Source organism: Hippocampus zosterae, chromosome 14, assembly GCF_025434085.1.
Source record: "Hippocampus zosterae strain Florida chromosome 14, ASM2543408v3, whole genome shotgun sequence".
Lineage (NCBI taxonomy): Eukaryota > Metazoa > Chordata > Actinopteri > Syngnathiformes > Syngnathidae > Hippocampus > Hippocampus zosterae.
This window is the reverse complement of record NC_067464.1, coordinates 16,348,870-16,372,967: the sequence shown is the minus strand read 5'-3', so window position 1 is coordinate 16,372,967 and position 24,098 is coordinate 16,348,870. Positions and strand designations below refer to the sequence as shown.

The window sequence follows — 24,098 nt, the reverse complement described above, 5'->3', positions numbered from 1 at the left end:
ATTGACTGACATGGAAAATATGAACACAGGCTACATGTTGCATTTGAACTAAAACATCCCCCCGCCCCTTGTATAAAATAAAACAATTGGTGGTACGAACAGGCATTGTTTAAATGGCTCAATGTTCGACGAGAGCCCAGCAGCAATGAGTCAATTCAAGTCAAGTCAAGTCAACTATATTTATAGAGCACTTTCAAACAGCCATCGCTGCATACAAAGTGCTGTACATGGAGCAATATAACATGCACAATAAACAGTAAGACAAATCAAATCACGAGCACAGAAGATGGAGGACAGAAGCTGGAGCAGCCCCCGGCAACATCTTTACTCACTCCTTGCTCATTCCTCTCTCCCTCCCTCCCTCCCTCCTCCTCCTCCTCCTTCTCACCTTCCTCCTCCTCCTCCTCCTCCTCCTCCTCCCCTTCCTCCATACGGATCATGGATGTATCTTGCTCATCGCGCTAACGCAATATTTAATCTGAATCTATTGAATTTAGAAGAGACCTCCCGACAAACAGCTCCAATTTCCCTCTTGTTTTCCTTGGAAACGAATCAGGGTCGTAAATGAAGCTTTTGTTCGCAAGGGCCGTGCATGCAATGAGCCTGTGTGCTCTCTTTGCTGTGCTTGGATTCTGGTAAGTGTGCACTGACACAATGACAAAGTCTGAGTGCCTCTGTCATGTGAACAGTAGGGGGTGGGGGGTGTCAAGGTTGAAAAATGCATCGTGCTGCATCTTGCTGTCAGCAATTGCGTTTTAGGCTTACGAATGGAAGGAAATGCCAAATTAAGTCCATGATTGGGATTCATCTGGTCGTTAAAGTGAACATTTTTTTTCCCTCAATATTCGTGTACCATTAGTGTTGGCAAGAGCGCATGTAGATTGTCATGTGGTTGGAGTCTTCATGATTACTAGACCCGTTGCCTGGAAAACAACTTCTCAGCAGCATAAATGGTGATGTCTTGAGTGCAGATAAAGGCAGGCCAACAATTTAGCATAATGACAATGCAAAATAGTGGCTTTTGAAATCAAATCTCAGCAAAAAGTGGACATATATGTGGAGCTTGACTAAGCTTTTTTTCAACATTTTCTTTTATTCGTGCTAAATTCACACAATTCGTTGAGAATGCAAGAGCTTTACCCACATATGTAACCAAAACTGTAAGAATTCATCAAAACATGGCCAGTGGTTGTTCTGAGGGTTACCCAATGATCTTCTTGTCATGTGTAATTCTCATTGTTTATCACACGTATTCTCCCAAATGGTATTTCAGTCACAGTGATTTACATTATATGTAACGTTTGAATAAAGTTCTCCTCCATAGTGTACAGTAATAATAAACTTTTTAAAAAGTTTTATCCAATTATTCACAATTCTGTGAAATTGACTCACCTCAAAAGGGTAATTATAACATCAAACAGGACTGTACACCATTGGTCTCCGATCCCCGGACTGCGGACCGGTACTGGTCCTTGGTTCATTTGGTACCGGGCCGCACAGAAAGAAAAAATAACTTACATTACTTCCGTTTTATTTATTTGGCAATTTGAAAGTCACTTGCACTCTAAGCAAACAGCTTTATGTCATCCATGTAGAGAAGGTGACTGATTGAAGCTCCATTTCTGAGGCGGTATCGAAGGCCAGTCTTTGCGATTACTTGGCTTAGGGGGTTCAGTCCTATGCAGAACAGCAGTGGGGAGAGTGCATCACCTTGGTATATGCCACATTTGATGGACACTTGGGTAAGTGGCTTGGTATTGGCTTCAAGTGTGGTTTTCCACATCCTCATTGAGTTCGTAAAGAAGGCTCTTAGGGTCCTGTTCACCTTCTGCAACTCCAAGCATTCAGTGATCCATGTATGTGGCATCGAGTCATAGGCTTTCTTCTAATCAATCCAGGCTGTGCACAGGTTGGTACGTCGGGACCTGCAGTCGTGTGCGACTGTTCTGTCAACCAGGAGTTGATGTTTGGCTCCTCTAATATCTCTACCAATGCCCTTCTGTGCTTCGCTCATGTATTGATCCATGTGTCCACTTATCTTAGCCGCAATGAGCTTCCATGTTGTGGAGAGACAGGTTATTGGCCGATAGTTGGATGGGACTGCACCTTTTGAGGGATCCTTCAGAATCAGGATCGTTCGCCCTTCAGTTAGCCATCCTGGGTGAGTCCCATCCCTCAGCAGCTGGTTAATTTGTGCTGCTCGGCGCTCATGGAGTGCTGTGAGTTTCTTTAGCCAGTAGGTGTGGACCATGTCGGCCTGGTGCTGTCCAGTTCCTGTATGTATGCCACTGTTATGGTAACTGGGTTCTGTTCAGGGAGGTTGCTGTGCTCCTCTCTCAGGGTCACCAGCCATTAGCACTCCTGTTATGTGCAACCTCCTTCTCCCATATGCCTTTCCAGTACCTTTCAGTTTCGAGTCTTTGTGGGTAGGCTCTGTTGTTAGGACCCTGCCACTGAGCGTACACTTTCGGAGGTTGTGTTGCGAACAGCCTGTTTATTCATCTGGCCTCATTCTCTTTCGTGTACCGCTTTAGGCGGCTGGACAAGTCTTGGAGCCTTTGTTTGTCAGTTTCGAGTGCTTCAGGTATGGTCATCCGGATTTACCTCTCGGGTATCGGCCTTTTCATCACACCTCTCTGGGCCTCCGTCAATTGACTCACATCTTAGCCTCCAACCGTCTTTTCCATGGTGGGTAACGTATCTCATGGCTTCCATGCTGAAGCGTATATCAGCTCATTGGTTTCCGTAATCGTTACGGTAGGGATCTACAGTTCTGCATTCACTCTTTCCATGAGACTTTCAGGTGGTACTTCACATAGCCGTTGTAACAGTTGGAACACTGAGTTACTAGTTGTTTCGTGGTCAACCGTGACTGTGGGTTTCAAAGTAACCATTCAGCCCACATTCCCTGCATGTAACCCCTCTGACTAGGGTTGCTTGAGTAGTGGCATTCCAACAGAGCCATGTTATCTGGCCTCAATGTGTGCAGTTTGCATGTTCTCCCCGGGCCTGCGTGGGTTTTCCCCGGGTGCTCTGGTTTCCTCCCACATTCCAAAAACATGCATGGCAGGCTGATTGGACGCTCTAAATTGTCCCTAGGTGTGAGTGTGGGCGTGGATGGTTGCTCGTCTCTGTGTGCCCTGCGATTGGCTGGCAACTGATTCAGATTGTGCCCCGCCTACTGCCCGAAAACGGCTGGGATAGGCTCCAGCACCCCCCATGAATTAATTTTATGTGACACGAAAATCTGCTGTCGTAGGGTTTTTATGAACCATCCTGAACAAAATTGCATTCATTTGTAGTTTGCGTTTGAAATTATCAACACACACACACGTACAACAACCGCTTGTGCAGCTTAAGAATGCTAAATATTGAGTCTAAGAGAGCAAAATCTCTTCAGAAAAAAAAGTCACATTTTCCACCCTGCATGCAAACAGGAGACAAATGATCTTGTATATCATGCAAATTGGAAAGAGCAGTAATATCTAACGTTTAACAACAACATGTTGAATATGTCACTTTTCGACAACACTGTTTAAAATGACTTGCACAGTTCATTTCTGTACATTTGACAACATCAGTGGCTGTACTTCAGGCCCAATAACTCTTCCGATCCTTTGGACAGACAAGAAAATGTCAAGTCTCCTATCTTCATTTAATACGTGTATTTCATGGGTGCATCATATTAGTGCATGCATTTTGCATGGTTCCAAAATCTGTTATATTTTGTCTTGTTTATTTATCATTTTTGTCACATCTTCTTAATTTTTGCAGTGCCGCCCTTCACCCTGGTAAACAAGAGGAGGAGGATTATGAGGATGTCCCTATTAATAAGACGTGGGTCTTATCTCCAAAGGTCTATGAAAGTGATGTGACCATGATACTTAATAAACTTCTCCAAGGCTATGACAACAAACTACGACCTGATATTGGGGGCAAGTAAAACTCATCCTATTTTCTTTGTATGTCCTATACCCAAAACACTAAGAAGACTCATATAGTATGTTAAATTAAGCTCAAATGTCTTGTGACAAATCACTTGTCACCAAAAATGCATAAATATTTTATCACATTAATGAAACAAATGACACTTTTGCATGGTAAGATATCAAACAAACTATTTTGTCATTCCTTTATGTATAGTTATTATAAATCATCTGATTCCTTTAGTACGGCCAACTGTGATTGAAACAGCAGTGTATGTCAACAGCATTGGACCAGTCGACCCTATCAACATGGTGAGATTGTTTCTTCTCAATTTTTTTTTACTGTAAAAATGGTATGTTGAAATATATCTACAATCAAAAACTGATTACCGGTAATTATACTTGCAAAGAAACTGTCACCATCTCAAAAACCTTTATTGAATGCACAGGCTTTTTTTCAAGTGAAAATGTGACTGTTACTGTCATTGTCACGATTCGGTTTAGGGACCAACAGGTGGCAGTGTAGAGCTCCCCTGGCAGCTGCACACCTGTTGGTCATAGGTAATCAGGCCTATAAAAGGACTCCTGCCCGCACACTCGGTGTCGGGTCATTGTTGCTTTGCTACTGTCATGTCTGTTTGAGTCATGTTTTGGTTGCTGCTATGTTTTATCTTCAGTCATGATTTTTGTTTGCTACTTTGGACTTTGTTTGCTTAGGATTTAGTTTTCTGTGTTTTATCAATACACATCTTCAAATACACCCTGCTCCTCTCTCCTGCCTGCTTTTTGGGATCCACCACCATGCAACGTGACAGTCATAGTGCATATACTTAAGATAAGAAAACCTTTATTAGTCTCGCAATGGAGAAATTCCCAATTCACATCAGCAAAGTTATGAAAGGAAGAAGTAGAACAACAAAATATAGGAGCTGCTGCAAAGGCAGCCTCTCTCGCGGCGCCATTTTGAAGTCAAAATAACAAAAATAACACAACACAACACATAGGACACAGACAGTTGTGCTGTCTTCACCACTTTTCTGCATACACTTTGTTGTGTGAAGCAGTTATAGATGAAAGAGGAGAGGATCAAAGTGCCCTTTCACTAGTGGGTCAGAGACGTCATGCTGAAAATGTGCACACGTCTGCTACAAGCTAAATTTTGAAGGCAAACACGAAGCTGTAGCGTCTATTGACGAAAAAAGATTAGTTCACTTCTCCTGTCCCACGTAATCCCCTTCAAACTTCAAGCCGTGACTCCCAGTTCCAAATCCGCATCGGCGGTCCGCGCGAACGCTCCTTTTTTCTCATCGTCGGCTCCTCAAGCCTTACATCCATCCAGCCGCAGACCGTTCAACAGCACCGATTTCTCCGCTGAACAAAGCGGGGCTGTGTAAAATGCTGCCCATTACAGGCACAAGACACAAGCGCCCCGGGACTGTCCAGCAACAACAGTCAAAAACAATGCTGGAATACCCACGCTGCCGAGAAGGCGGAACCACCAAGCAAAGAGTCTCCTCCTTGATGAATACCATGGCCAAAAATATCTTTCTTCTTTCTGACATATCTATAATTTTCTTTTTTTTTTGGGGGGGGGGGGGGGGGGGGACCAACTGGCAGTGGTCCAGTGGAAATGTGCAGTGCTGGGAACAGCAAGGATACTGCGCAGAACCCTTAAGCTTCCTGGCCTCTGGTAAAGGACCCGAGCTGAATGAGGGACGGACACCACCCGAGGGGTGAGACGAGGATTTTATTTATATATATATATATATATATATATATATATATATATATACACACAAACTAGATGAGTGGTTGCAACAGATCCCGGGAACAACATCGGGCATCTCAGTCCAGAAATGTGCAGTGCTGGGAACAGCAAGGATACTGCGCAGAACCCTTAAGCTTCCTGGCCTCTGGTAAAGGACCCGAGCTGAATGAGGGACGGACACCACCCGAGGGGTGAGACGAGGATTTTATATATATATATATATATATATATATAGGAAGAGATTCAGACCATGGACGTTAAGACCCTAACCATGCATGGCGGGTTCCATCCCAAATCCAGCACCCTGAGACTGTACGCAAGGTGAAAGGAAGGAGGCCGGAGACGAGTGAGTGTCAGAGCCAATGTCCAGATGTAACATCCAAGCTCCATGAATACATCAAGGAGAAGGCTCCAACGGATGACGTACTCAGAGAATGTCTCAGACAATGGGGAACAGAAGATAGGGCGCTGGAAGAGGGACCATCATGGGAGGACAAGCCCCTACATGGGATGTACCACCGGACCATAACTGAAGTGGCCGATATCAAGAAGTCCTATCAGTGGCTAGAGAGGGCTGGCCTGAAGGCCAGCACAGAGGCACTCATCCTGGCTGCTCAGGAGCAGGCCCTGAGCACCAGAGCCATTGAGTTCCAGATATACCACACCAGACAAGACCCAAGGTGTAGGTTGTGCAAAGAGGCACCTGACACGATCCAACACATAACTGCAGGGTGTAAGATGCTGGCAGCAAAAGCCTACATGGAACGCCATAACCAGGTGGCTGGCATAGTCTACCGAAACATCTGTGCAGAGTATGGACTGGAACCCCCAAGGTCAAAATGGGAAACACCTCCGAAGGTGGTGGAGAATGACAGAGCAAAGATCCTGTGGGACTTCCAGATCCAGACTGACAAGATGGTAATGGCGAACCAATAAGATATCGTGATCATAGATAAAGGGCAGAGGAAAGCCGTTATAGTGGATGTAGCGGCCCCAAATGATGGAAACATCAGAAAGAAGGAACACGAGAAACTCGAGAAATACCAAGGGCTCAGCGAGGAGCTGGAGAGAGCCTGGAAGGTAAAGGTGACAGTCGTGCCTGTGGTGGTCGGAGCACTCGGGGCAGTGACACCCAAACTTGATGAGTGGTTGCAACAGATCCCGGGAACAACATCAGACATCTCAATCCAGAAATGTGCAGTGCTGGAAACAGCAAGGATACTGCACAGAACCCTCAAGGTTCCTGGCCTCTGGTAGAGGACCTGAGCTGAACGAGGGACGGACTCCACCCAAGGGGGGGTGAGACGAGGAATTAATTTTATTATATATATATGCCAATAGAGTGAAGTCCAGGCATGTCCAGGTTCAGGCCTGGAAGGATGCTGTCCTCCCTGTTTTCCATTTTTCCACACCTGATTAAAATGATCAGCTCATCGCAGCTCTGAAGCAGTATTTGAACAATCCTGATTATTTTCTCCCAGTCAGAGGAGGGAGCACATAACTTCTACTTTGGTATCCCTTCAGTGGCTCCCCATACATTTTAGAGTTGTTTTAAAGATCCTCTTAAAGGACATTGATGCACTCACTGACACCATCACGGACTACATAAACCTCTGTGAGGAGAACACCGTACCCACCAGAACTGTGCGGTGTTTTTCCAACAACAAACCATGGATTAATCCCGACATAAAGGCCCTCCTGAAGGAGAAGAAGAGAGTTTTTCTGTCGAGAAACAGAGAGGAGCTGAAGGCCGTGCAGATTCGGCTGAGAAGAAAGATCAAGGAGGGGAAGAAGATATACAGGATGAAATTGGAGGACCAGTTACAGGCCAGCAATGTCACTGGTGTCTGGAGGGGCCTGAAAACCATCTCAGGCCATGACAGCCCAAAGACATTGACTGAGAAGGACAAGGACTGGGCAGATGGACCGAACCGTTTTTTCAACCGTTTCGACCAGTCGTCTGTCCCTTCCCCCAACCACCAACTGCAACCACTCTCACTGAGGACTTCTTCTTCTCCCCCTCCTCTTTCGACCAGCTCTCATCAACCCAGTCTCTCACCTGGTTCCTGCCTGTCCGTCACAACAGAGCAGGTGAGGAACCAACTGAGGAAGATGAATGTGAGGAAGGCAGCAGGTCTGGACAAGATCAGTTCCCGGCTCCTAAGGACCTGCTCTGACCAGCTGTGTGACATTGTCCAGCACATGTTCAACCTGAGCCTGAAGCTGGAGAGAGCTCCACAGCTGTAGAAAACTTTGTGCCTGGTCCCAGTGCCCAAGAACCCCCACCCTAAGGAGCTGAACAGCTACAGACCGGTGGCGCAGAAGTCTCACCTGATGAAGACGCTGGAGAGCCTCGTCCTCACCCACCTTCGACCGCTGGTGAGCCCGGCACTGGACCGGCTGCAGTTTGCCTATCAGCCTGGCTTCGGCGTGGAAGACGCCATTATCTACCTCCTCCACTCAGTGCTGTCACACTTGGAGAAGGCTGGGAGCACTGTGATAATCATGTTCTTTGTTTTCTCCAGTGCCTTCAACACTATCCAGCCCAACTTACTGGGAGACAAACTGCAGAACGCCGGAGTGGACCACCATCTCACAGCATGGATCATAGACTACCTCAGAAATCGGCCGCAGTCCGTGAGGTTGCAGAGCTGTGGGTCGGACAGGCTTCTCTGTAGCACTGGAGCGCCGCAGGGTACTGTTCTGGCTCCTTTCCTGTTCATCCTCTACACCTCGGACTTCAGACACGCCACTCCAAACTGCCACCTTCAGAAGTTCTCCGATGACTCTGCGATTGTTGGCCTCATTACAGAGGGGGACGATCGGGAGTACAGGGGACTGACGAAGGACTTTGTGGAGTGGTGCCAGCAGAATCCCCTACAGATCTACCCTAGGAAAACTAAGGAGTTGGTTGTGGATTTCTGCAGGAAATAGTCCTCACCAGCACCGATGAACATCCAGGGTATGGACATAGAGAGGGTGACCTCCTACAAGTACCTAGGTGTTCTTCTGAACAACAAACTGGACTTGTCTACACACACAGACATCCTGTTTGGGAAAGGACAGAGCCGACTCTTCCTACTCAGGAAACTGAGGTCCTTTGGGGTTCAGGGGTCGCTCCTTAAGACTTTCTATAACTCGGTGGTGGCCTCGGCCTTCCATTATGGCATTGTCTGCTGGTCAGGCAGCATCTCAGCCCGGGACAGAAAGAGACTGGAGCGACTGGTCAGGAAGGCCAGTTCTGTCCTGGGCTGCTCCCTTGACACTCTGGAGGAGGTGGGCAACAGAAGGATGCTAACTAAGCTAAAAGCTATGATGGACAGTCCCCCCCACCGCCTCCAGCCCTCCCTGACAGCACTTGGTAGCTCCTTCAGCCAGAGACTGTTACACCCGCGCTGCAAGAAGGAGACATATCGACGCTCGTTCCTACCGACTGCTGTCAGGCTGCTGAATAAAAATAACAATAATAATCATAATAATAATAATAATTAAATGATGTGAAAGACAATTGTAAATAGCACTGCAATTTATCCATTTTGTATTTATATTGCACTTAATTGAACGGTTATTGTTGCTTTTTAAAAATTTTTTCTTCTTTCTGCCTACATGCTTGCTGCTGGAGGCTGTAAATTTCCCCAGTGTGGGACAAATAAAGTCAAGTCAAGTCAACAGTATTTATAGAGCACTTACAAACAGCCCCCTCCGTGAGTCGTCACCTTACCGTGGTGGAGGGGTTTGTGTGTCCCAATGATCCTAGAAGCTAAGTTGTCTGGGGCTTTATGCCCCTGGCAGGGTCACCCATGGCAAACAGGTTCTAGGTGAGGGGCCAGACAAAGCACGGCTCAAAGACCCCAATGATGATTACGATAAATGGATCTCGGTTTCCCTTGCCCGGACGCGGGTCACCGGGGCCCCCCTCTGGAGCCAGGCCTGGAGGTGGGGCTCGTTGGCAAGCGCCTGGTGGCCGGGCCTACACCCATGGGGCCCGGCCGGGCACAGCCCGAAGAGGCAACGTGGGTCCCCCTTCCCATGAGAGGGGCCAAAGGGGTCGGGTGCAATGTGAGCTGGGCGGCAGCCAAAGGCGGGGACCCTGGCGGTCCGATCCTCGGCTGCAGAAGCTAGCTCTTGGGACATGGAATGTCACCTCTCTGGCAGGGAAGGAGCCCGAGCTGGTGTGTGAGGCAGAGAATTTCCGACTGGATATAGTCGGACTTGCCTCCACACACAGCCTGGGTTCTGGTACCAGTTCTCTCGAGAGGGGTTGGACTCTCTTCCACTCTGGAGTTGCTCACGGTGAGAGGCGCAGAGCAGGTGTGGGCATACTCATTGCCCCCCGGCTCAGTGCCTGTACATTGGGGTTCACACCGGTAGACGAGAGGGTTGCCTCCCTCCGCCTTCGGGTGGGTGGACGGGTCCTGACTGTTGTTTGTGCATATGCACCAAACAGCAGCTCAGCATACCCACCGTTTTTGGTGTCCCTGGAGGGTGTGCTGGAGAGTACTCCTGCTGGAGACTCCCTTGTTCTGCTGGGGGACTTCAATGCTCACGTGGGCAATGACAGTGAGACCTGGAGGGGCGTGATTGGGAGGAACGGCCCCCCCGATCAGAACCCGAGTGGTGTTTTGTTATTGGACTTCTGTGCTCGTCACGGATTGTCCATAACGAACACCTTGTTCTAACATAAGAGTGTCCATATGTGCACTTGGCACCAGGACACCCTAGGTCGCAGTTCGATGATCGACTTTGTAGTTGTATCATCGGATTTGTGGCCTCATGTTCTGGACACTCGGGTGAAGAGAGGGGCGGAGCTGTCAACTGATCACCACCTGGTGGTGAGTAGGCTCCGATGGTGGGGGAAGATGCCGGTCCGTCCTGGCAGACCCAAACGTATTGTGAGGGTTTGTTGGGAGCGTCTGGCGGAATCCCCTGTCAGAAGGAGTTTCAACTCCCACCTCCGACAGAGCTTTTCCCATGTTCCGGGGGAGGCGGGGGACATTGAGCCCGAGTGGACCATGTTCCGTGCCTCTATTGTTGAGACAGCCAATCTGAGTTGTGGCCGTAAGGTGGTTGGTGCCTCGTGGCGGCAACCCCCGTACTCGCTGGTGGACACCAGCAGTAAGGGATGCCGTCAAGCTGAAGAAGGAGTCCTATCGAGCCTTTATGGCCTGTGGGACCCCAGAGGCAGCTGACGGGTATCGACTGGCCAAGCGGGCCGCGGCTTCGGTGGTCGCCGAGGCAAAAACCCGAGCGTGGGAAGAGTTGGTGAGGCCATGGAAGCCGACTTCCGGACGGCTTCGAGGAAATTCTGGTCCACCATCCGACGTCTCAGCAGGGGGAAGCAGTGCACCACTAACACTGTGTACAGTGGGGATGGAGCGCTGCTGACTTCGACTCGGGACGTTGTGAACCGGTGGGCAGAGTACTTCGAAGACCTCCTCAACTCCACCAACACGCCTTCCTTGGAGGAAGCAGAGCCTTGGGACTCTGAGGTGGGCTCTCCTTTCTCTGTGGTTGAAGTCACCGATGTGGTTAAAAAGCTCCTCGGTGGCAAGGCCCCAGGGGTGGATGAGATCCGCCCGGAGTTCCTCAAGGCTCTGGATGTTGTGGGGCTGTCCTGGTTGACACGCCTCTGCAACATCGCGTGGACAACAGGGAGAGTGCCTCTGGATTGGCAGACCGGGGTGGTAGTCCCTCTTTTTAAAAAGGGGGACCGGGGGGACCCAACTACAGAGGGATCACACTCCTCAGCCTCCCTGGTAAGGTCTATTCAGGGGTGCTGGAGAGGAGGGTCCGTCAGGAAGTCGAGCCTCAGATTGAGGAGGAGCAGTATGGTTTTCGTCCCGGCCGTGGAACAGTGGACCAGCTCTACACCCTTAGCAGGGTCCTTGAGGGTATGTGGGAATTCGCCCAACCAGTCTACATGTGTTTTGTGGACTTGGAGAAGGCGTTTGACCGTGTCCCTCGGGGAGTTCTGTGGGGGGTGCTTCGTGGGTATGAGGTACCGAACCCCCTGATACGGGCTGTTCGGTCACTATACCACCGATGTCAGAGTTTGGTTCGCATTGCCGGCAGTAAGTCGGAATCGTTTCCAGTGGAGGTAGGACTCCGCCAAGGCTGCCCTTTGTCGCCGATTCTGTTCATAACCTTTATGGACAGAATTTCTAGGCGCAGCCGAAGCGTTGAGGGGGTCCGTTTTGGGGGCCTCAGTATTGCATCCCTGCTTTTTGCAGATGATGTGGTGCTGTTGGCTCCTTCAAACGGGGCTCTCCAACTCTCACTGGAGCGTTTCGCAGCCGAGTGTGAAGCAGTTGGGATGAAAATCAGCACCTCCAAATCTGAAACCATGGTCCTCAGTCGGAAAAGGGTGGAGTGCCCCCTCCGGGTCGGGGAGGAGATCTTACCCCAAGTGGAGGAGTTCAAGTATCTTGGGGTCTTGTTCACGAGTGGGGGTAGGAGGGAGCGGGAGATCGACAGGCGGATCGGTGCAGCGTCTGGTGTGATGCGGACGTTGTATCGGTCTGTCGTGGTGAAGAAGGAGCTGAGCCAAAAGGCGAAGCTTTCAATTTACCGGTCGATCTACGTCCCAACCCTCACCTATGGTCACGAGTTATGGGTCGTGACCGAAAGAACGAGATCCCGGATACAAGCGGCTGAAATGAGTTTCCTCCGCAGGGTGTCCGGGCTCTCCCTTAGAGATAAGGTCAGTCATCCGGGAGGGGCTCAGAGTCGAGCCGCTTCTCCTCCACATCGAGAGGAGCCAGATGAGGTGGCTTGGGCAACTGATTCGGATGCCTCCTGAGCGCCTCCCCGGTGAGGTGTTCCGGTCATGTCCCACCGGGAGGAGACCCCGAGGAAGACCCAGGACACGCTGGAGAGACTATGTCACCCAGCTTGCCTGGGAACGACTCGGGATCCCCCGGGGAGAGCTGGAAGAAGTAGCTAGGGAGAGGGAAGTCTGGGCTTCCCTGCTAAAGCTGTTGCCCCCGCGACCCGGCCCCGGATAAGCGGTAGATGATGGATGGATGGATGGATTTCAAACAGCCATCGCTGCATACAAAGTGCTGTACATGGAGCGATTTAACATACACAATAAACAGTAAGACGAAATGGTAATAAAGGCGGTAGAAAGCACCAAGCAGTAATAAATAAATAAAGGATAAAAGGATATCTTATCTTACTTGTTTTCCAATCTTTAAATGGCCTCGACCCACCTTACCTCTCTGAGCTCTCCGCTCCTACACACCTGGTCTGCGGACCAAACATTATTAGAGGGACCAAGAACTAAGCGGAGGCTCAGCGAGGATCGATCCTTAGCTCAGCATGACTCACTATATTTTTAGTTTTACTGTTTTTGTGATTACTGCTGTCTCTCTTATTAATTTATTGTTTTAGTGTTTTGTGTTGAATATATGATATTTGCTCCATGTAAAGCAATTTCTACAGTGGCGGTTGTTTTTAAGTGTGATATAAATACAGTTGAGTTTAGTTGAGTCAGAGTGTTAGCTCTCTTCAGTTTCTTCTGCATCCAGCCTGGCTCTCTGTAGTTACTTTGTATTTTCACCAGCAGCCCCTCGTTTTGCTCCTTCTCGATGGGTTGTTCAGGACGTCACTTCCCCAGTCAGGTATCTGAATCTGAATTACTCAAGCCCTTGTCAGTTCTTGTCAAGTTTTTCTAGTTTGGATGATCAGTCAGTGTCCAGCACAGAAACATTCCCTTCAGACACTTATTTGGGCGCCCAATTTATCTGGGACCTTTTGTCTGGCCTCCATGATGAAGGTTCTGGTTCCGTTGTAATCCCGACTTTATCAAGTAGCATCATTGTGAACATTACTCAAGCCACTTTACTCCCGACCATTTCAGTTACCTCGGTCTACTTCTCCACTTCCTACCATTTGTTATGTTTCTGCTAGTTCACCTTTCCCAGTGCCTGTACTCCAGGACCCTTGTGACTCTTGTGCACTCTAACCTCGATGATGGCAGACTGATGAGGAAAGGACCTGTGCTGGCACCTCCACAACTGCAAGGCCTCGTGCTGGCTCCTTGAGAGCTGCATTCTCATGTCCCGGCTACTTGGGAGCTGCAGGTCACCGTTTTGCTGCCTCTCAACAGCACTGTGCAAATGGAGGCCCAGCCAGCGCACGGGTCCAACCCTGCTTAGCTGGCGCATGTCTTGCGGCCGCCCTGTGACCCTGGTCTGGCGGGTCAAATCCTGCAGCCGCTCACCAACCCCGCTCTGGCTGCACAAATCCTGCTTCGGCGGTGCAAGCCCAGCAACCACCCTCCAACTCTGTTCTGGCGCTGCAAAATATGCAGCTGCCCTCTGAACCTGCTCAAGTAATGCAAGCCATACAGCCACCTTTACCTCCTGTGTGGACCCTCGGACAGCCACCGTACTGGCCCCGCCAAGAACCTCTGATCTAGTCTCCGGGACGCTCACCCGATTGGTCTCACCACGAACCTCTCATCTTGCTAGTAGAATGGCCACTGGATTAGTCCTGTCAAGAGCCTCTCATCTGTCTGGCAGGAGGGCAACCAGATTGGTCCCACCAAGTCTCTCGTTTGTCTTCCAGGATGCCCACTTGACTGGTCCTGCCAGGGAACCTCTAGTCTGGCCTTCCCCAATCAGTCTTTGACTATCATTTTGATTTTGTATTCAGTTTCATGTATTCATAATTTTTTCGGGGGGGTTTTTGTGTGTGTTTGTCTCATTGTACCCTGTACCCTTTTAACGAATCCTTTGTGTTCCCCAATCAGCTCCCTTTTCCACTTATACCCCTTTTCCACCCTTAAAACCTGGTGCTCATCTGATTCCAGAGCCAGTCTTGTGCTTCATTGGTGTTTAACAAGTTCTTATGAAGAACGTGTTTGGTTTTCCAATGGCAAAGAGTGAAGTAGGAGTTATGTCATTACATCACCCTACACGACCAAACATCACTGCTCACATCAATGGTTACCCAAGAGCCCCTGTGCTATGAATAACAATGATATAATACCAATAATGAAAAAAATAAATAAATAAAAATAAAATAATATTAATAATGCACTGTTAGCATCTCCTAGGCAATTTAGCATAGCATTTATTATACTTATCAAGTCAAGTCAACAGTATTTATAGAGCACTTTCAAACAGCCATCGCTGCATACAAAGTGCTGTACATGGAGATATTTAACATGCACAATAAACAGCAAGACAAATCGGCAATAAAGGCGGTAGAAAGCACCAAACAGTAAAACCAAGAACAAATCTAAGTCATGCTGAGTTGAATGCCAAAGAATACAAGTGAGTTTTGAGGAGGGTTTTGAAGATGGGAAGCGAGGAGGCTTGCCGAATGTTCAGTGGGAGGTCATTCCAGAGAGAAGGACCAGCAACAGTTGTGTTAGTTCTTGGTACTTATAATAATGTCTTGTCCACAGACCTGTAGGTGTGTAGGGGCGGATGAGCTCAGAGAGATAAGGTGGCGCGAGATTAAACAAAGGGTAGGATCTTGAAAATAACTATGTATGGGGAGCCAATGAAGGGATGCCAGAGTAGGAGTTATGTGCTCCCTCCTACGAGTACCAGTCAAGAGGCGAGCAGCGGCATTCTGGACCAGCTGAAGGCGCTTGGAGGACTGGCTGACTCCAAAGTATTCTCTTTCGGCCTCTTTTACTGTGAGCTGGTAGTGAGGCCAGCAGTCTTTCCAAATTTGATAAGAGACATGCAATTATTCTTTTTTCCACTTGCGTTCAGCTTTGCAACACCCCTGCCTAGCTGTGCGGGTAATGTCGTTAAACCATGGCTCGGGTTTAGGTTTTGGGAGCACAGTTTTTGAAGGAGCCACCAAATCTAGGATGGCACGGCATGACAAGTTGAACCAAGAGGTGAGTTCCTCTGTGTTAGACGAGGGTACACAAAGGTTATTAAAGGCATCAGAGAAACGACTAGCTTTGCGAGGGTTAAAAATTCGGCGTTTAAAACTAGGAGCGGCAGATTTCACAGCAGCATGCGATAAGACTACGTCAAATAAAACTGCCATGTGATCAGAAATCCCATTTTCAAGGACTTCCAGAGTTGACACCGGTAGACCATGAGCAAGGACAAGGTCTAAAATATGTCCTTGTTCATGTGTAGGGCTGGTCACATACTGCACGAAATTAAAAGAGTCGATAAGTCTTCAGAAGTCTTTTGCTAGTGGTTTTTCCTGACAGCACAAATGGATATTAAAATCCCCCATTAGGAGGATATGATCATCTCAGCCTGATTTCCGCAAGAAAGGTTGAAAAGTCACTTAAAAGTCTTTGTTGTATTTAGGAGGACACGGTAGGTGTTGTATTTAGGCTGTCACGGTAAATGACAGCACAAAGCACGGGGAAAACACGACCAACTTCAAAGAAGGTTGCTTCAAAGCTAGTGGCCGATGTGGTGAATGTGCACCGTTTACATTTGAAATTGTTCTTAAAGATGCTCACCGTACCTCCACCACGGCCTGATGTCCTCGGGGTATCGAGGAAACCACAGTCAGGTGGCAACAATTCAAGCAAAGCGTTGTACTCACCAGTATCTGCCCAAGTCTCCGTCAGACACAGAAAATGCAAGTCATTGGAAAGGAAATTCTCCCTCAGAATATGGGTCTTGTTCGTCAGCGACCGGGCGTTTAACAACGCGATCCTTGTAGGAGTAGCAACGGGAGGGATTGCCTCTTCCGATTGCCGAGCCCGGGGGAATTCCCTCAAAAGCTTTCGCTGGATTCCTCCCCGAGAAAGGCGTGGAGGGTAGAAATCCCGTGGCGCGATGAGAGAGCCAAGGACTGTTAGCAAGCACGAACACTTATTTGTAGTATATAACAGTCCAGAAGATGCACTCAGTGAATGCTCTTTTTTAATCATTGTAGATGATCACGAGGCTGGCTGCGACTCGGGAGATCGCATGCTATCTGGGCGCCTCGGCGATCGCGCTTCTGGTGGCATACAATTGTGCTGGAGTTCAATGCTCAACTGTTTGTGCAAAACCTCAGTGTGTTCAGTGATTCATTTCTCTACAGCTGCGATCGTCATGATAAACCCGCTCCCCGCCCCCTGATGTAGTTGATGCCAGAGTCTGGCCCAACAAATATTTGGGGCTAGCTGAAGCACCAGAGTGAGAGCTATATTCAATTTCGGTGGTGGAGAAAGGAAGAAGTGCTAACCTGGGCACTGGCCTGGAACTAGCACTAGCTCGGTGGAAAAGAGCCATTAGTGTATGTCCACGTATTCCTTGTTGTCTCGTCAGGTTATTAGTGTTCCTTGCTTTATTTTGTACAATGGATCCAGAGAATCTGATTTATTATGACAAGGGTTTCTGGAAAAGTCACATTTGACCACTGTTTTTACATTCATGAATGTTTCTTTGATTGTAAATGCCAAGGACAATTCTTTCTGTTAACAGGCAGGCTTTTGATCTGACCATAAAGTTTTTGTTTGTTCGTTTATTTTTTTAAATGATGCTTTTAATATTTAGTTTACAAAGTTCTCAAATTATCATTCCCAAGTTTATTTGAATGATGAGTTAGTATATCAGAATTGGCAAGTTGTTTTCTACATATTTTACAGGAATACACCATTGACATCTTCTTTGCCCAGACATGGTACGACAGCAGACTGAAGTTCAACAGCTCAATGAAGCTACTTATGCTGAACAGCAACATGGTAGGCAAAATCTGGATTCCTGACACATTCTTCAGAAATTCCCGAAAATCAGACGCCCACTGGATCACCACACCAAACCGCCTTCTGAGGCTGTGGAGCAATGGTAGAGTGATGTACACACTGAGGTAGGTAAAGGCAATAATGCAACCAATTTGCTCATCTTTGTTGAAGCCTTCTCGGCATAAATGATTCGCTCAGAATATATTTGTTGTTTGTGCTTCTTTTGTGTGTGCATCTCTGTTAGTTATCTGAAGTGACCACAATTTGTTCAAGCATGATTGAATCATTATTTCCTGTTGGCGCGATGACATACAGAACAAAAAAAAAAAGAAAGACAACATTTTTTATTATGTTCGTTCATACCTGGTAGGGGAAAAAAAACAATGATGAGACTTGCCTTTTCTCTGTCACAATTTTGTTTTTGTCAGGTTGACAATTAATGCGGAGTGTTACCTTAAGCTGCATAACTTTCCAATGGATGAGCACTCGTGTCCGCTGGAGTTTTCAAGCTGTAGGTGGTCGAATGTCTCCTCCTCCCATTCTAAACCCGTCATCTTGACGTCAAATTCTTTAGCTTGCCTGGCGATAGGGGCTTCTCAGTGGGCTTGCGTTAGCGGCTATGCCAATTTCTTCTCTTTGCCCAAAGATCCATCTGCTTTTAGCCGCCCTCTCAAAGCCTGTTCCAATCTATCATTTGTGCTACCAGCGGAGAGAAGATGTCACCTCGTACCATTTGCTCTGACAGACTTAATGAATTATACAGCCTCTGTAGTCTGATTCATGCTGTCTGTGTCACCTTTCACTTGTCTCTTGTGCTTCAACCTTTCATGTCTTGTCCACCATGCCAGTGAAAAATGCAATGACCATTCCATGGGGGCGATTGATGTTTGGTGCATTGCAGATCAACTGAAATTCACCAAACGAGCATAAACCAGTTCTTTAAGTTACCCAATAACAAAATAATGTTGACTCTTGAACATAGTATCTCAACTTTAAACAAGAAAATGTGATTAGAGAAGAAGGGGCTTTTTGTGCACACACTACACCGGTTATGTTAATTTTGCTCAATTCATTCTGAATTGGCCTCATCGTTGGAATATTTTGGGAGCGGGTGTTTGTGCGTGGTCAATTCCTTTCCGTTACTTCAGCTTTCAATTGAAGCCATTATGCTCGTTTGATTGAATTCTGTGAGTCTGAGCTTGTCAGTTGCCATCTCGAATGCTACATTTTGACATCTGTCACATTATTACCCTTTTGTGAGGGATACTGGATGAGTTTTCTGTTTTACTTCCTCCGAGATTAATTATCTGTCTGTCTCGGTGGTATCTTTGTTGCTGGGGCTATTTTGTAGATGGTTACCCTCGGAATGAGATTTCATACCGGTGGCAAAGACGAGCAGTGGAGGTAGCAGACCAGCGATATTGGAGACTTTACCAGTTTGCATTTGTAGGGATGAGAAACACTTCGGATGTGGCACACACCCAGTCAGGTAGGAAATTAACTTTTGTTTGCTCATTGCTCAGCTTCTTCTTTTTAAAAATACAATATATATTCTCTTACGCCCAACCAAACTGATTTGATGTTTTTAGTTGTTGTTGGTGGTGTTTTTTTTTTTTTTTTGCTTCGTTTTCCTTTATCTTCCTTTATTATCAGGGGAATATGTCATCATGACGATCTTTTTTGACCTGAGTCGGAGAATGGGCTATTTCACCATCCAGACCTACATTCCCTGCAGTATGATTGTGGTCCTGTCCTGGGTCTCTTTTTGGATTAACAAGGATGCTGTCCCTGCTCGCACATCTTTAGGTACAATTGAGTCTTACTTTTTAAGTGTTTATCAGATTACTTTACCGGCTGTGCTAGCAATACTTGAATATTTTAAGGGGGCGGCCCACTAGTCGAGTGGTTAGCACGTTGACTTCACAGTGCAGGATACTGCGTTCAATTCCAGCTCCAGCCTTTCTGTGTGGATTTTGCATGTTCTCCCCGTGCTTGCGTGGGTTTTCTCCGGGTGCTCCGGTTTCCTCCCACATTCCAAAAACATGCATGGCAGGCTGATTGAATACTCAAAATTGTCCCTTGGTGCGAGTGTGGGTACGAATGGTTGTTTGTTTCTGTGTGCCCTGCGATTGGTTGGCAACCGATTCAGGGTGTCCCCTGCATACTGGCCGAAAGACAGCTTGGAAAGGCTCCAACACCCCGCGACCCTAGTGAGGATCAAGCGGTTCGGAAAATGAATGAATGAATATTTTAAGCTGGAACCTCTGTGGTAACAAGCCTCAGCACTCATACAATTAAACACCATCATGAGGTGTAATGCAGTGGTCCCCAACCTTTTTTTGCCCCACGGACCGGTTTAATGACAATATTTCAGGGGCCAGCCTTGAAGGTGTGGTGGATAAATCCAACAAAATAATATCATAGGACCTGGATGAAAACTGTGGTATGTTCAAAACATAATAATAAACAAAAATCATGGCACGAGGAACGTCCTATTTGCCTGCATCACTCTGGTCGCTATGGTAACGTTTAAACGTGCCTTCAAAATAACGTACAAAGTGCATGAAAAATACGACTCACCATTGCTGCATATTCTGCAGAGTGGGCTTGGTGCGTGGGAATCTCCTGTTGAGATAAATCTGTATTTTAAAAAGGACTCCCGATACTGTCTTCTTAAATGCAGCCTTCTTTAGCTTGGAAGTTGTTGGCTCCTCCTCTGTCTCCTGGCTGAGCCTTTTCCCCTTCCCAAAGACGTTTGATTTATACTCACTTTGCTTGCTCCGGGGTTCATTTTAGCGGTAACCTATCACGTGACCGAGAAACGACTTGAACTGTGTCAAGAGTGACACACTGTAGACGGATGTAACAGGGAATCCGGTATTTTTTCAAAATATAACATCTTTCAGATTCCGAAATGAATAAAAAGAAAGTAATGCAAGTTATTTATTTTTTCTATGCAGCCAGGTACCAAATAATCAACGGACCGGTACCGGTCCTGCGGCCCAAGTGTTGGGGACAGGTGGTGTCACGTATTTATCTCGCTGACAAATACGTTTTCTCTGGTTTTCTTTTAGGTATCACCACAGTGCTTACCATGACAACTCTGAGCACCATTTCCAGAAAGTCCCTCCCTAAGGTGTCGTATGTCACAGCTATGGACCTGTTTGTCTCTGTCTGCTTCATCTTCACCTTTGCTGCTCTGATGGAGTACGGAACGCTGCATTACTTCACCAGCAACATACAGAGCAAAAAGTCTAAAGCCAAGAGTAATGCACATGTGAGTAACACTCTCCCTGGCCTTAACAAAAAAAAACAAAAACAGAAAAGAACAGCTTTAAGCAAAAGACAGAAGCTTGCATCAGGAGGGATTTAATGCAGTTTGAGATGTAACTAACATGGAAACCAGAGCGCTGTCTCCAGGTGGAAAAACAAGTAATTAGTAAGGCAGGTTGAAGATAGAAAATCAATCAGAACCACAACATTAACAGTGGTCATAACCAGTCCAAATGTTTGAAGTGGCCTGGAGAAGAAATAAACCACAAGTGTACTAAGTAACCGATAATGAGCGGGTAAATCAAATGAAATAGCAGCAGTTGATGCCAGAAATATTGTGAGAATTTTAAAGAAGCCCAAAAAAAACCTTTAGTGAGTGACATCAGCAGCATTGTTCAGGGGGAGGAGTGACCGTGTCTCAATATGCTGTCAAGGGGCATATTTTCCCCTGTGCTTAAAGAGGAAGTCAAGTCAAAATCTTCTTCATAATAACATGGTCTATGTGTCTCCCACTACTGGAAACACGGCATTTCATAATTAATATTGCATTGTGGAATCTCAATTAATTAGCAAAACCCATCTCTTAAGGTGGCCATTTTGCCAAATGCTGTCGACTGAAAAATGACGTATTTGGGTTTGGTCATGTGACATTCGTAAGCTGAGTCCTGAGACACTCTGGTGGCACATACACCCTCACTGATTGCTTAGTCATATTTGGTTAAAAATGGACCAGTACCAGCAGACCTTTTTGTTCACCTGTGAGGAGCATTTCCGCATGTTGATGGAATGTACAGTTGAAGCGCTGGTCACAAACAATAAAGTCATGATAATAATCAACAGTACGATCGACAGTCAATGTTTGGGACTATTTGATGCGCGACACGCACAGCCCATTGCTTGGCAACCTGGTTAACTCTCACTTTGTACCGTCTCTGAAGCATTCCGTGATGAGCAAAGCATTCTGATGAAATGTTTGGTAAAAGGATGAATGGAAGGATTTCTTGAAAAGTGAATGCAAAAGCACACGCTCCTTCAAAGTAGCCTGTCCATGAGCCACATAAACACCTCTGGTGATGTCTTCTAAAGCATGACATATTTCCAAAATGGATTTTTTGGACAAATAATAATGAACCCCCCCCCCCCCCCAAAAAAAAAGAAGCGTTTTTTTGGGGGGGTCAATTTATGTAGGCCAGCCACAAACAGCAAAACAATAAATGCTCTTCAATTGATGAGACAGAGTACCGAATGAACCTGGATATCAACTTTGTATGCATCGTTTTGCTCAATGGTGTGCCGTGACATTTTGTCTGATGTGAAATATGTGCCATGGCTCCATAAAGGCTGAGAAACCCTGCTGTTTCAGAACTGTGGCGGGATACTGACTGGAATGACTTTGAGTACATCCAGACATCATTCACAGTGCTTTATATTTTCTACCTTGCAGCATATCTATTGAATCAGTACACCCCCCCCCCTCAAAATTCTAAACACAAATCCCATCATGACAGCATGAAAAAACGTTTCTGAATATTTTTGCATTCAGTGCTAGCTTCTTTTTAATCATACGTTTGTCAAAATCTCAAAATCGGGTGTGGAGTGCCAAATTTTGAAGGAAAAGACTAATTTTATATTTTTTCCTCAGGCTGTAAGACAACCAAAATTGGAAAAAGAAATAAATTATATTCTTTCCAGATGTCCTGGATTCTGTACAAGCTTAGAACTAAGTCACATTTAACTATACATACTTTTGTTCTCAATAAAAATAGATGACCGAGAGTCAAATCATGTCCTGAGATACTGACCTCCAGTATATTTGGAGAAATACTGGCTTACCTATTTGCAACGATTTTCTTCTTCTTTTTTTCTTTTCTCAACAGCACAAGCCATCTAGTATGGCATCTAGTATCAATATCCGCCCTGGACCATCCCTGCTGCAAATTAACAACATTATGCACTACGATGAGGATGAATTTGCCTACGATTGTTTGGATGGAAAAGACTGTACGAGCTTCTTCTGCTGCTTTGATGACTGTCGCTCAGGTGCCTGGCGAGAAAACAAAATGCATGTGCGAGTGAGTAAGATCGATTCTTACTCACGAATATTTTTCCCGACAGCTTTTGGCCTTTTTAATTTGGTTTATTGGATAGGCTATCTTTATCTATAAAACCAGTCTCCCCAAGGAAGGGTGCTTGGAGTTTTTGTATGGCCTCACATTTTCCAGGAAATGGGCTATTCGGACCGTAGTAATACTGTTCCCCTTGCAAACGCACACCATAAAAGAAAAACTAAAAACTGCCTTATTTGGTGATTATAAAACGTACTCTTGTGCCAGGTTTTGTCTTTGTTATGGTTATTTGTTGATGATGTCGTACATTATGGCGAATGAAATCAAAGACAGATTCACACAAAATTTGTCTTTTCTCATAGTTGGACATCAGAATGATTCACAGCTTTTTTTGAATAGAAAGTCGCACACAAGACAGGACCTGTATTCGGAACTGAATTACCATATTACTTTGAATTGATGCTGTACAGTGGTACCTCTACTTACGAACGTCCCTTCATACGAAATTTTCAAGTTATGAAATGTCTCAACAGGAAAATATTGCCTCTTGTTCGAAAGACATTTCAAGATACGAAAGGTAAAAATACAGTATGGGCTGCTACTCACAGCTCCAAGTTTCCTGAACACAACATACTTATAGCTGCTCTGCCATTGGCTACTAACGAGCATCTTCCTGGCATCCCGTTGGCTGAGAGGGACCTCTCTTGTATGTGTCTATGTGTAGATCAGTGGTTCTTAACCTGGGTTCGATCGAACTCCAGGGGTTCGGTGAATTGGTCTCAGGGGTAAAGACACGCACGACTCAACATGTCAATTAGTTATAGCACGCCCGCTTGGCCATCACTGGCTGCAGATCATCAATTACATTGCTTGTCAGTGATCAGTGTTGTGGAATTTAGTTGTCTTAGTACTACTAAGTTAGTAGTCAAGGTTTGACTGTCGTGATAGTACATTGTACAAAAAAAAGTTTACTTATCGTTTGAAATATTATTTTGGCTTTTCAGTTTTTAACAAATGTGTTTTTTTATATCTTGAATTTGTTAAAAAAACAATATATATGTTTATTTTTCACTCATGAAGGGTTCGGTGAATGTGTTCGGTACCTGTAAGAAGGTTAAGAACCACTGGTGTAGATAGATTTGTCAATGCAGCGTCCTCGTCATCCGCCCTTCGGGCCATGAGGTGTTCCCATAGTTTTACGTAAATGTGAACCACTCAGAAAGTGTTCACCAGTCCGGCGATCGCTCACTATGCTGATATTTGCCTTGGACATTTTCGAAGGATTGGTAAAAACCGACAAAAGCAAACGTCTTTGGATCAGTTCTTTAGAAAATCACTTATGAGAAAGAAGATGGACTAAATAGGGCAAAAAACAATCAGGATGCAGTTAAAAGACCATT

At 46.3% G+C, this 24,098-nt stretch overlaps 2 protein-coding genes across 5 annotated transcripts in view; one reads left to right on the top strand and one right to left on the bottom strand.

The window, feature by feature from the left end:
* LOC127614447 (uncharacterized) overlaps positions 1 to 24,098 on the bottom strand; it is a 197,190-nt gene that overhangs the window by 21,101 nt on the left and 151,991 nt on the right. The window lies entirely within an intron of this gene.
* Positions 418 to 23,470, top strand: gabrg1 (gamma-aminobutyric acid type A receptor subunit gamma1). Of its 3 annotated transcripts, none has more exons than XM_052085790.1 (9): positions 418 to 635; positions 3,775 to 3,935; positions 4,171 to 4,238; positions 17,294 to 17,484; positions 17,788 to 17,870; positions 18,711 to 18,848; positions 19,013 to 19,165; positions 20,434 to 20,636; positions 22,510 to 23,470. In XM_052085790.1, exons 1-9 carry the CDS (start codon positions 565 to 567, stop codon positions 22,795 to 22,797), a joined length of 1,356 nt encoding a protein of 451 aa, XP_051941750.1. In that variant the 5' UTR covers positions 418 to 564; the 3' UTR covers positions 22,798 to 23,470. The 3 variants fall into 3 exon arrangements, with proteins under 3 accessions (XP_051941750.1, XP_051941749.1, XP_051941751.1); XM_052085789.1 differs by having other exon boundaries at positions 17,264 to 17,484; XM_052085791.1 differs by lacking the exon at positions 418 to 635 and adding an exon at positions 1,499 to 1,742 and having other exon boundaries at positions 17,264 to 17,484.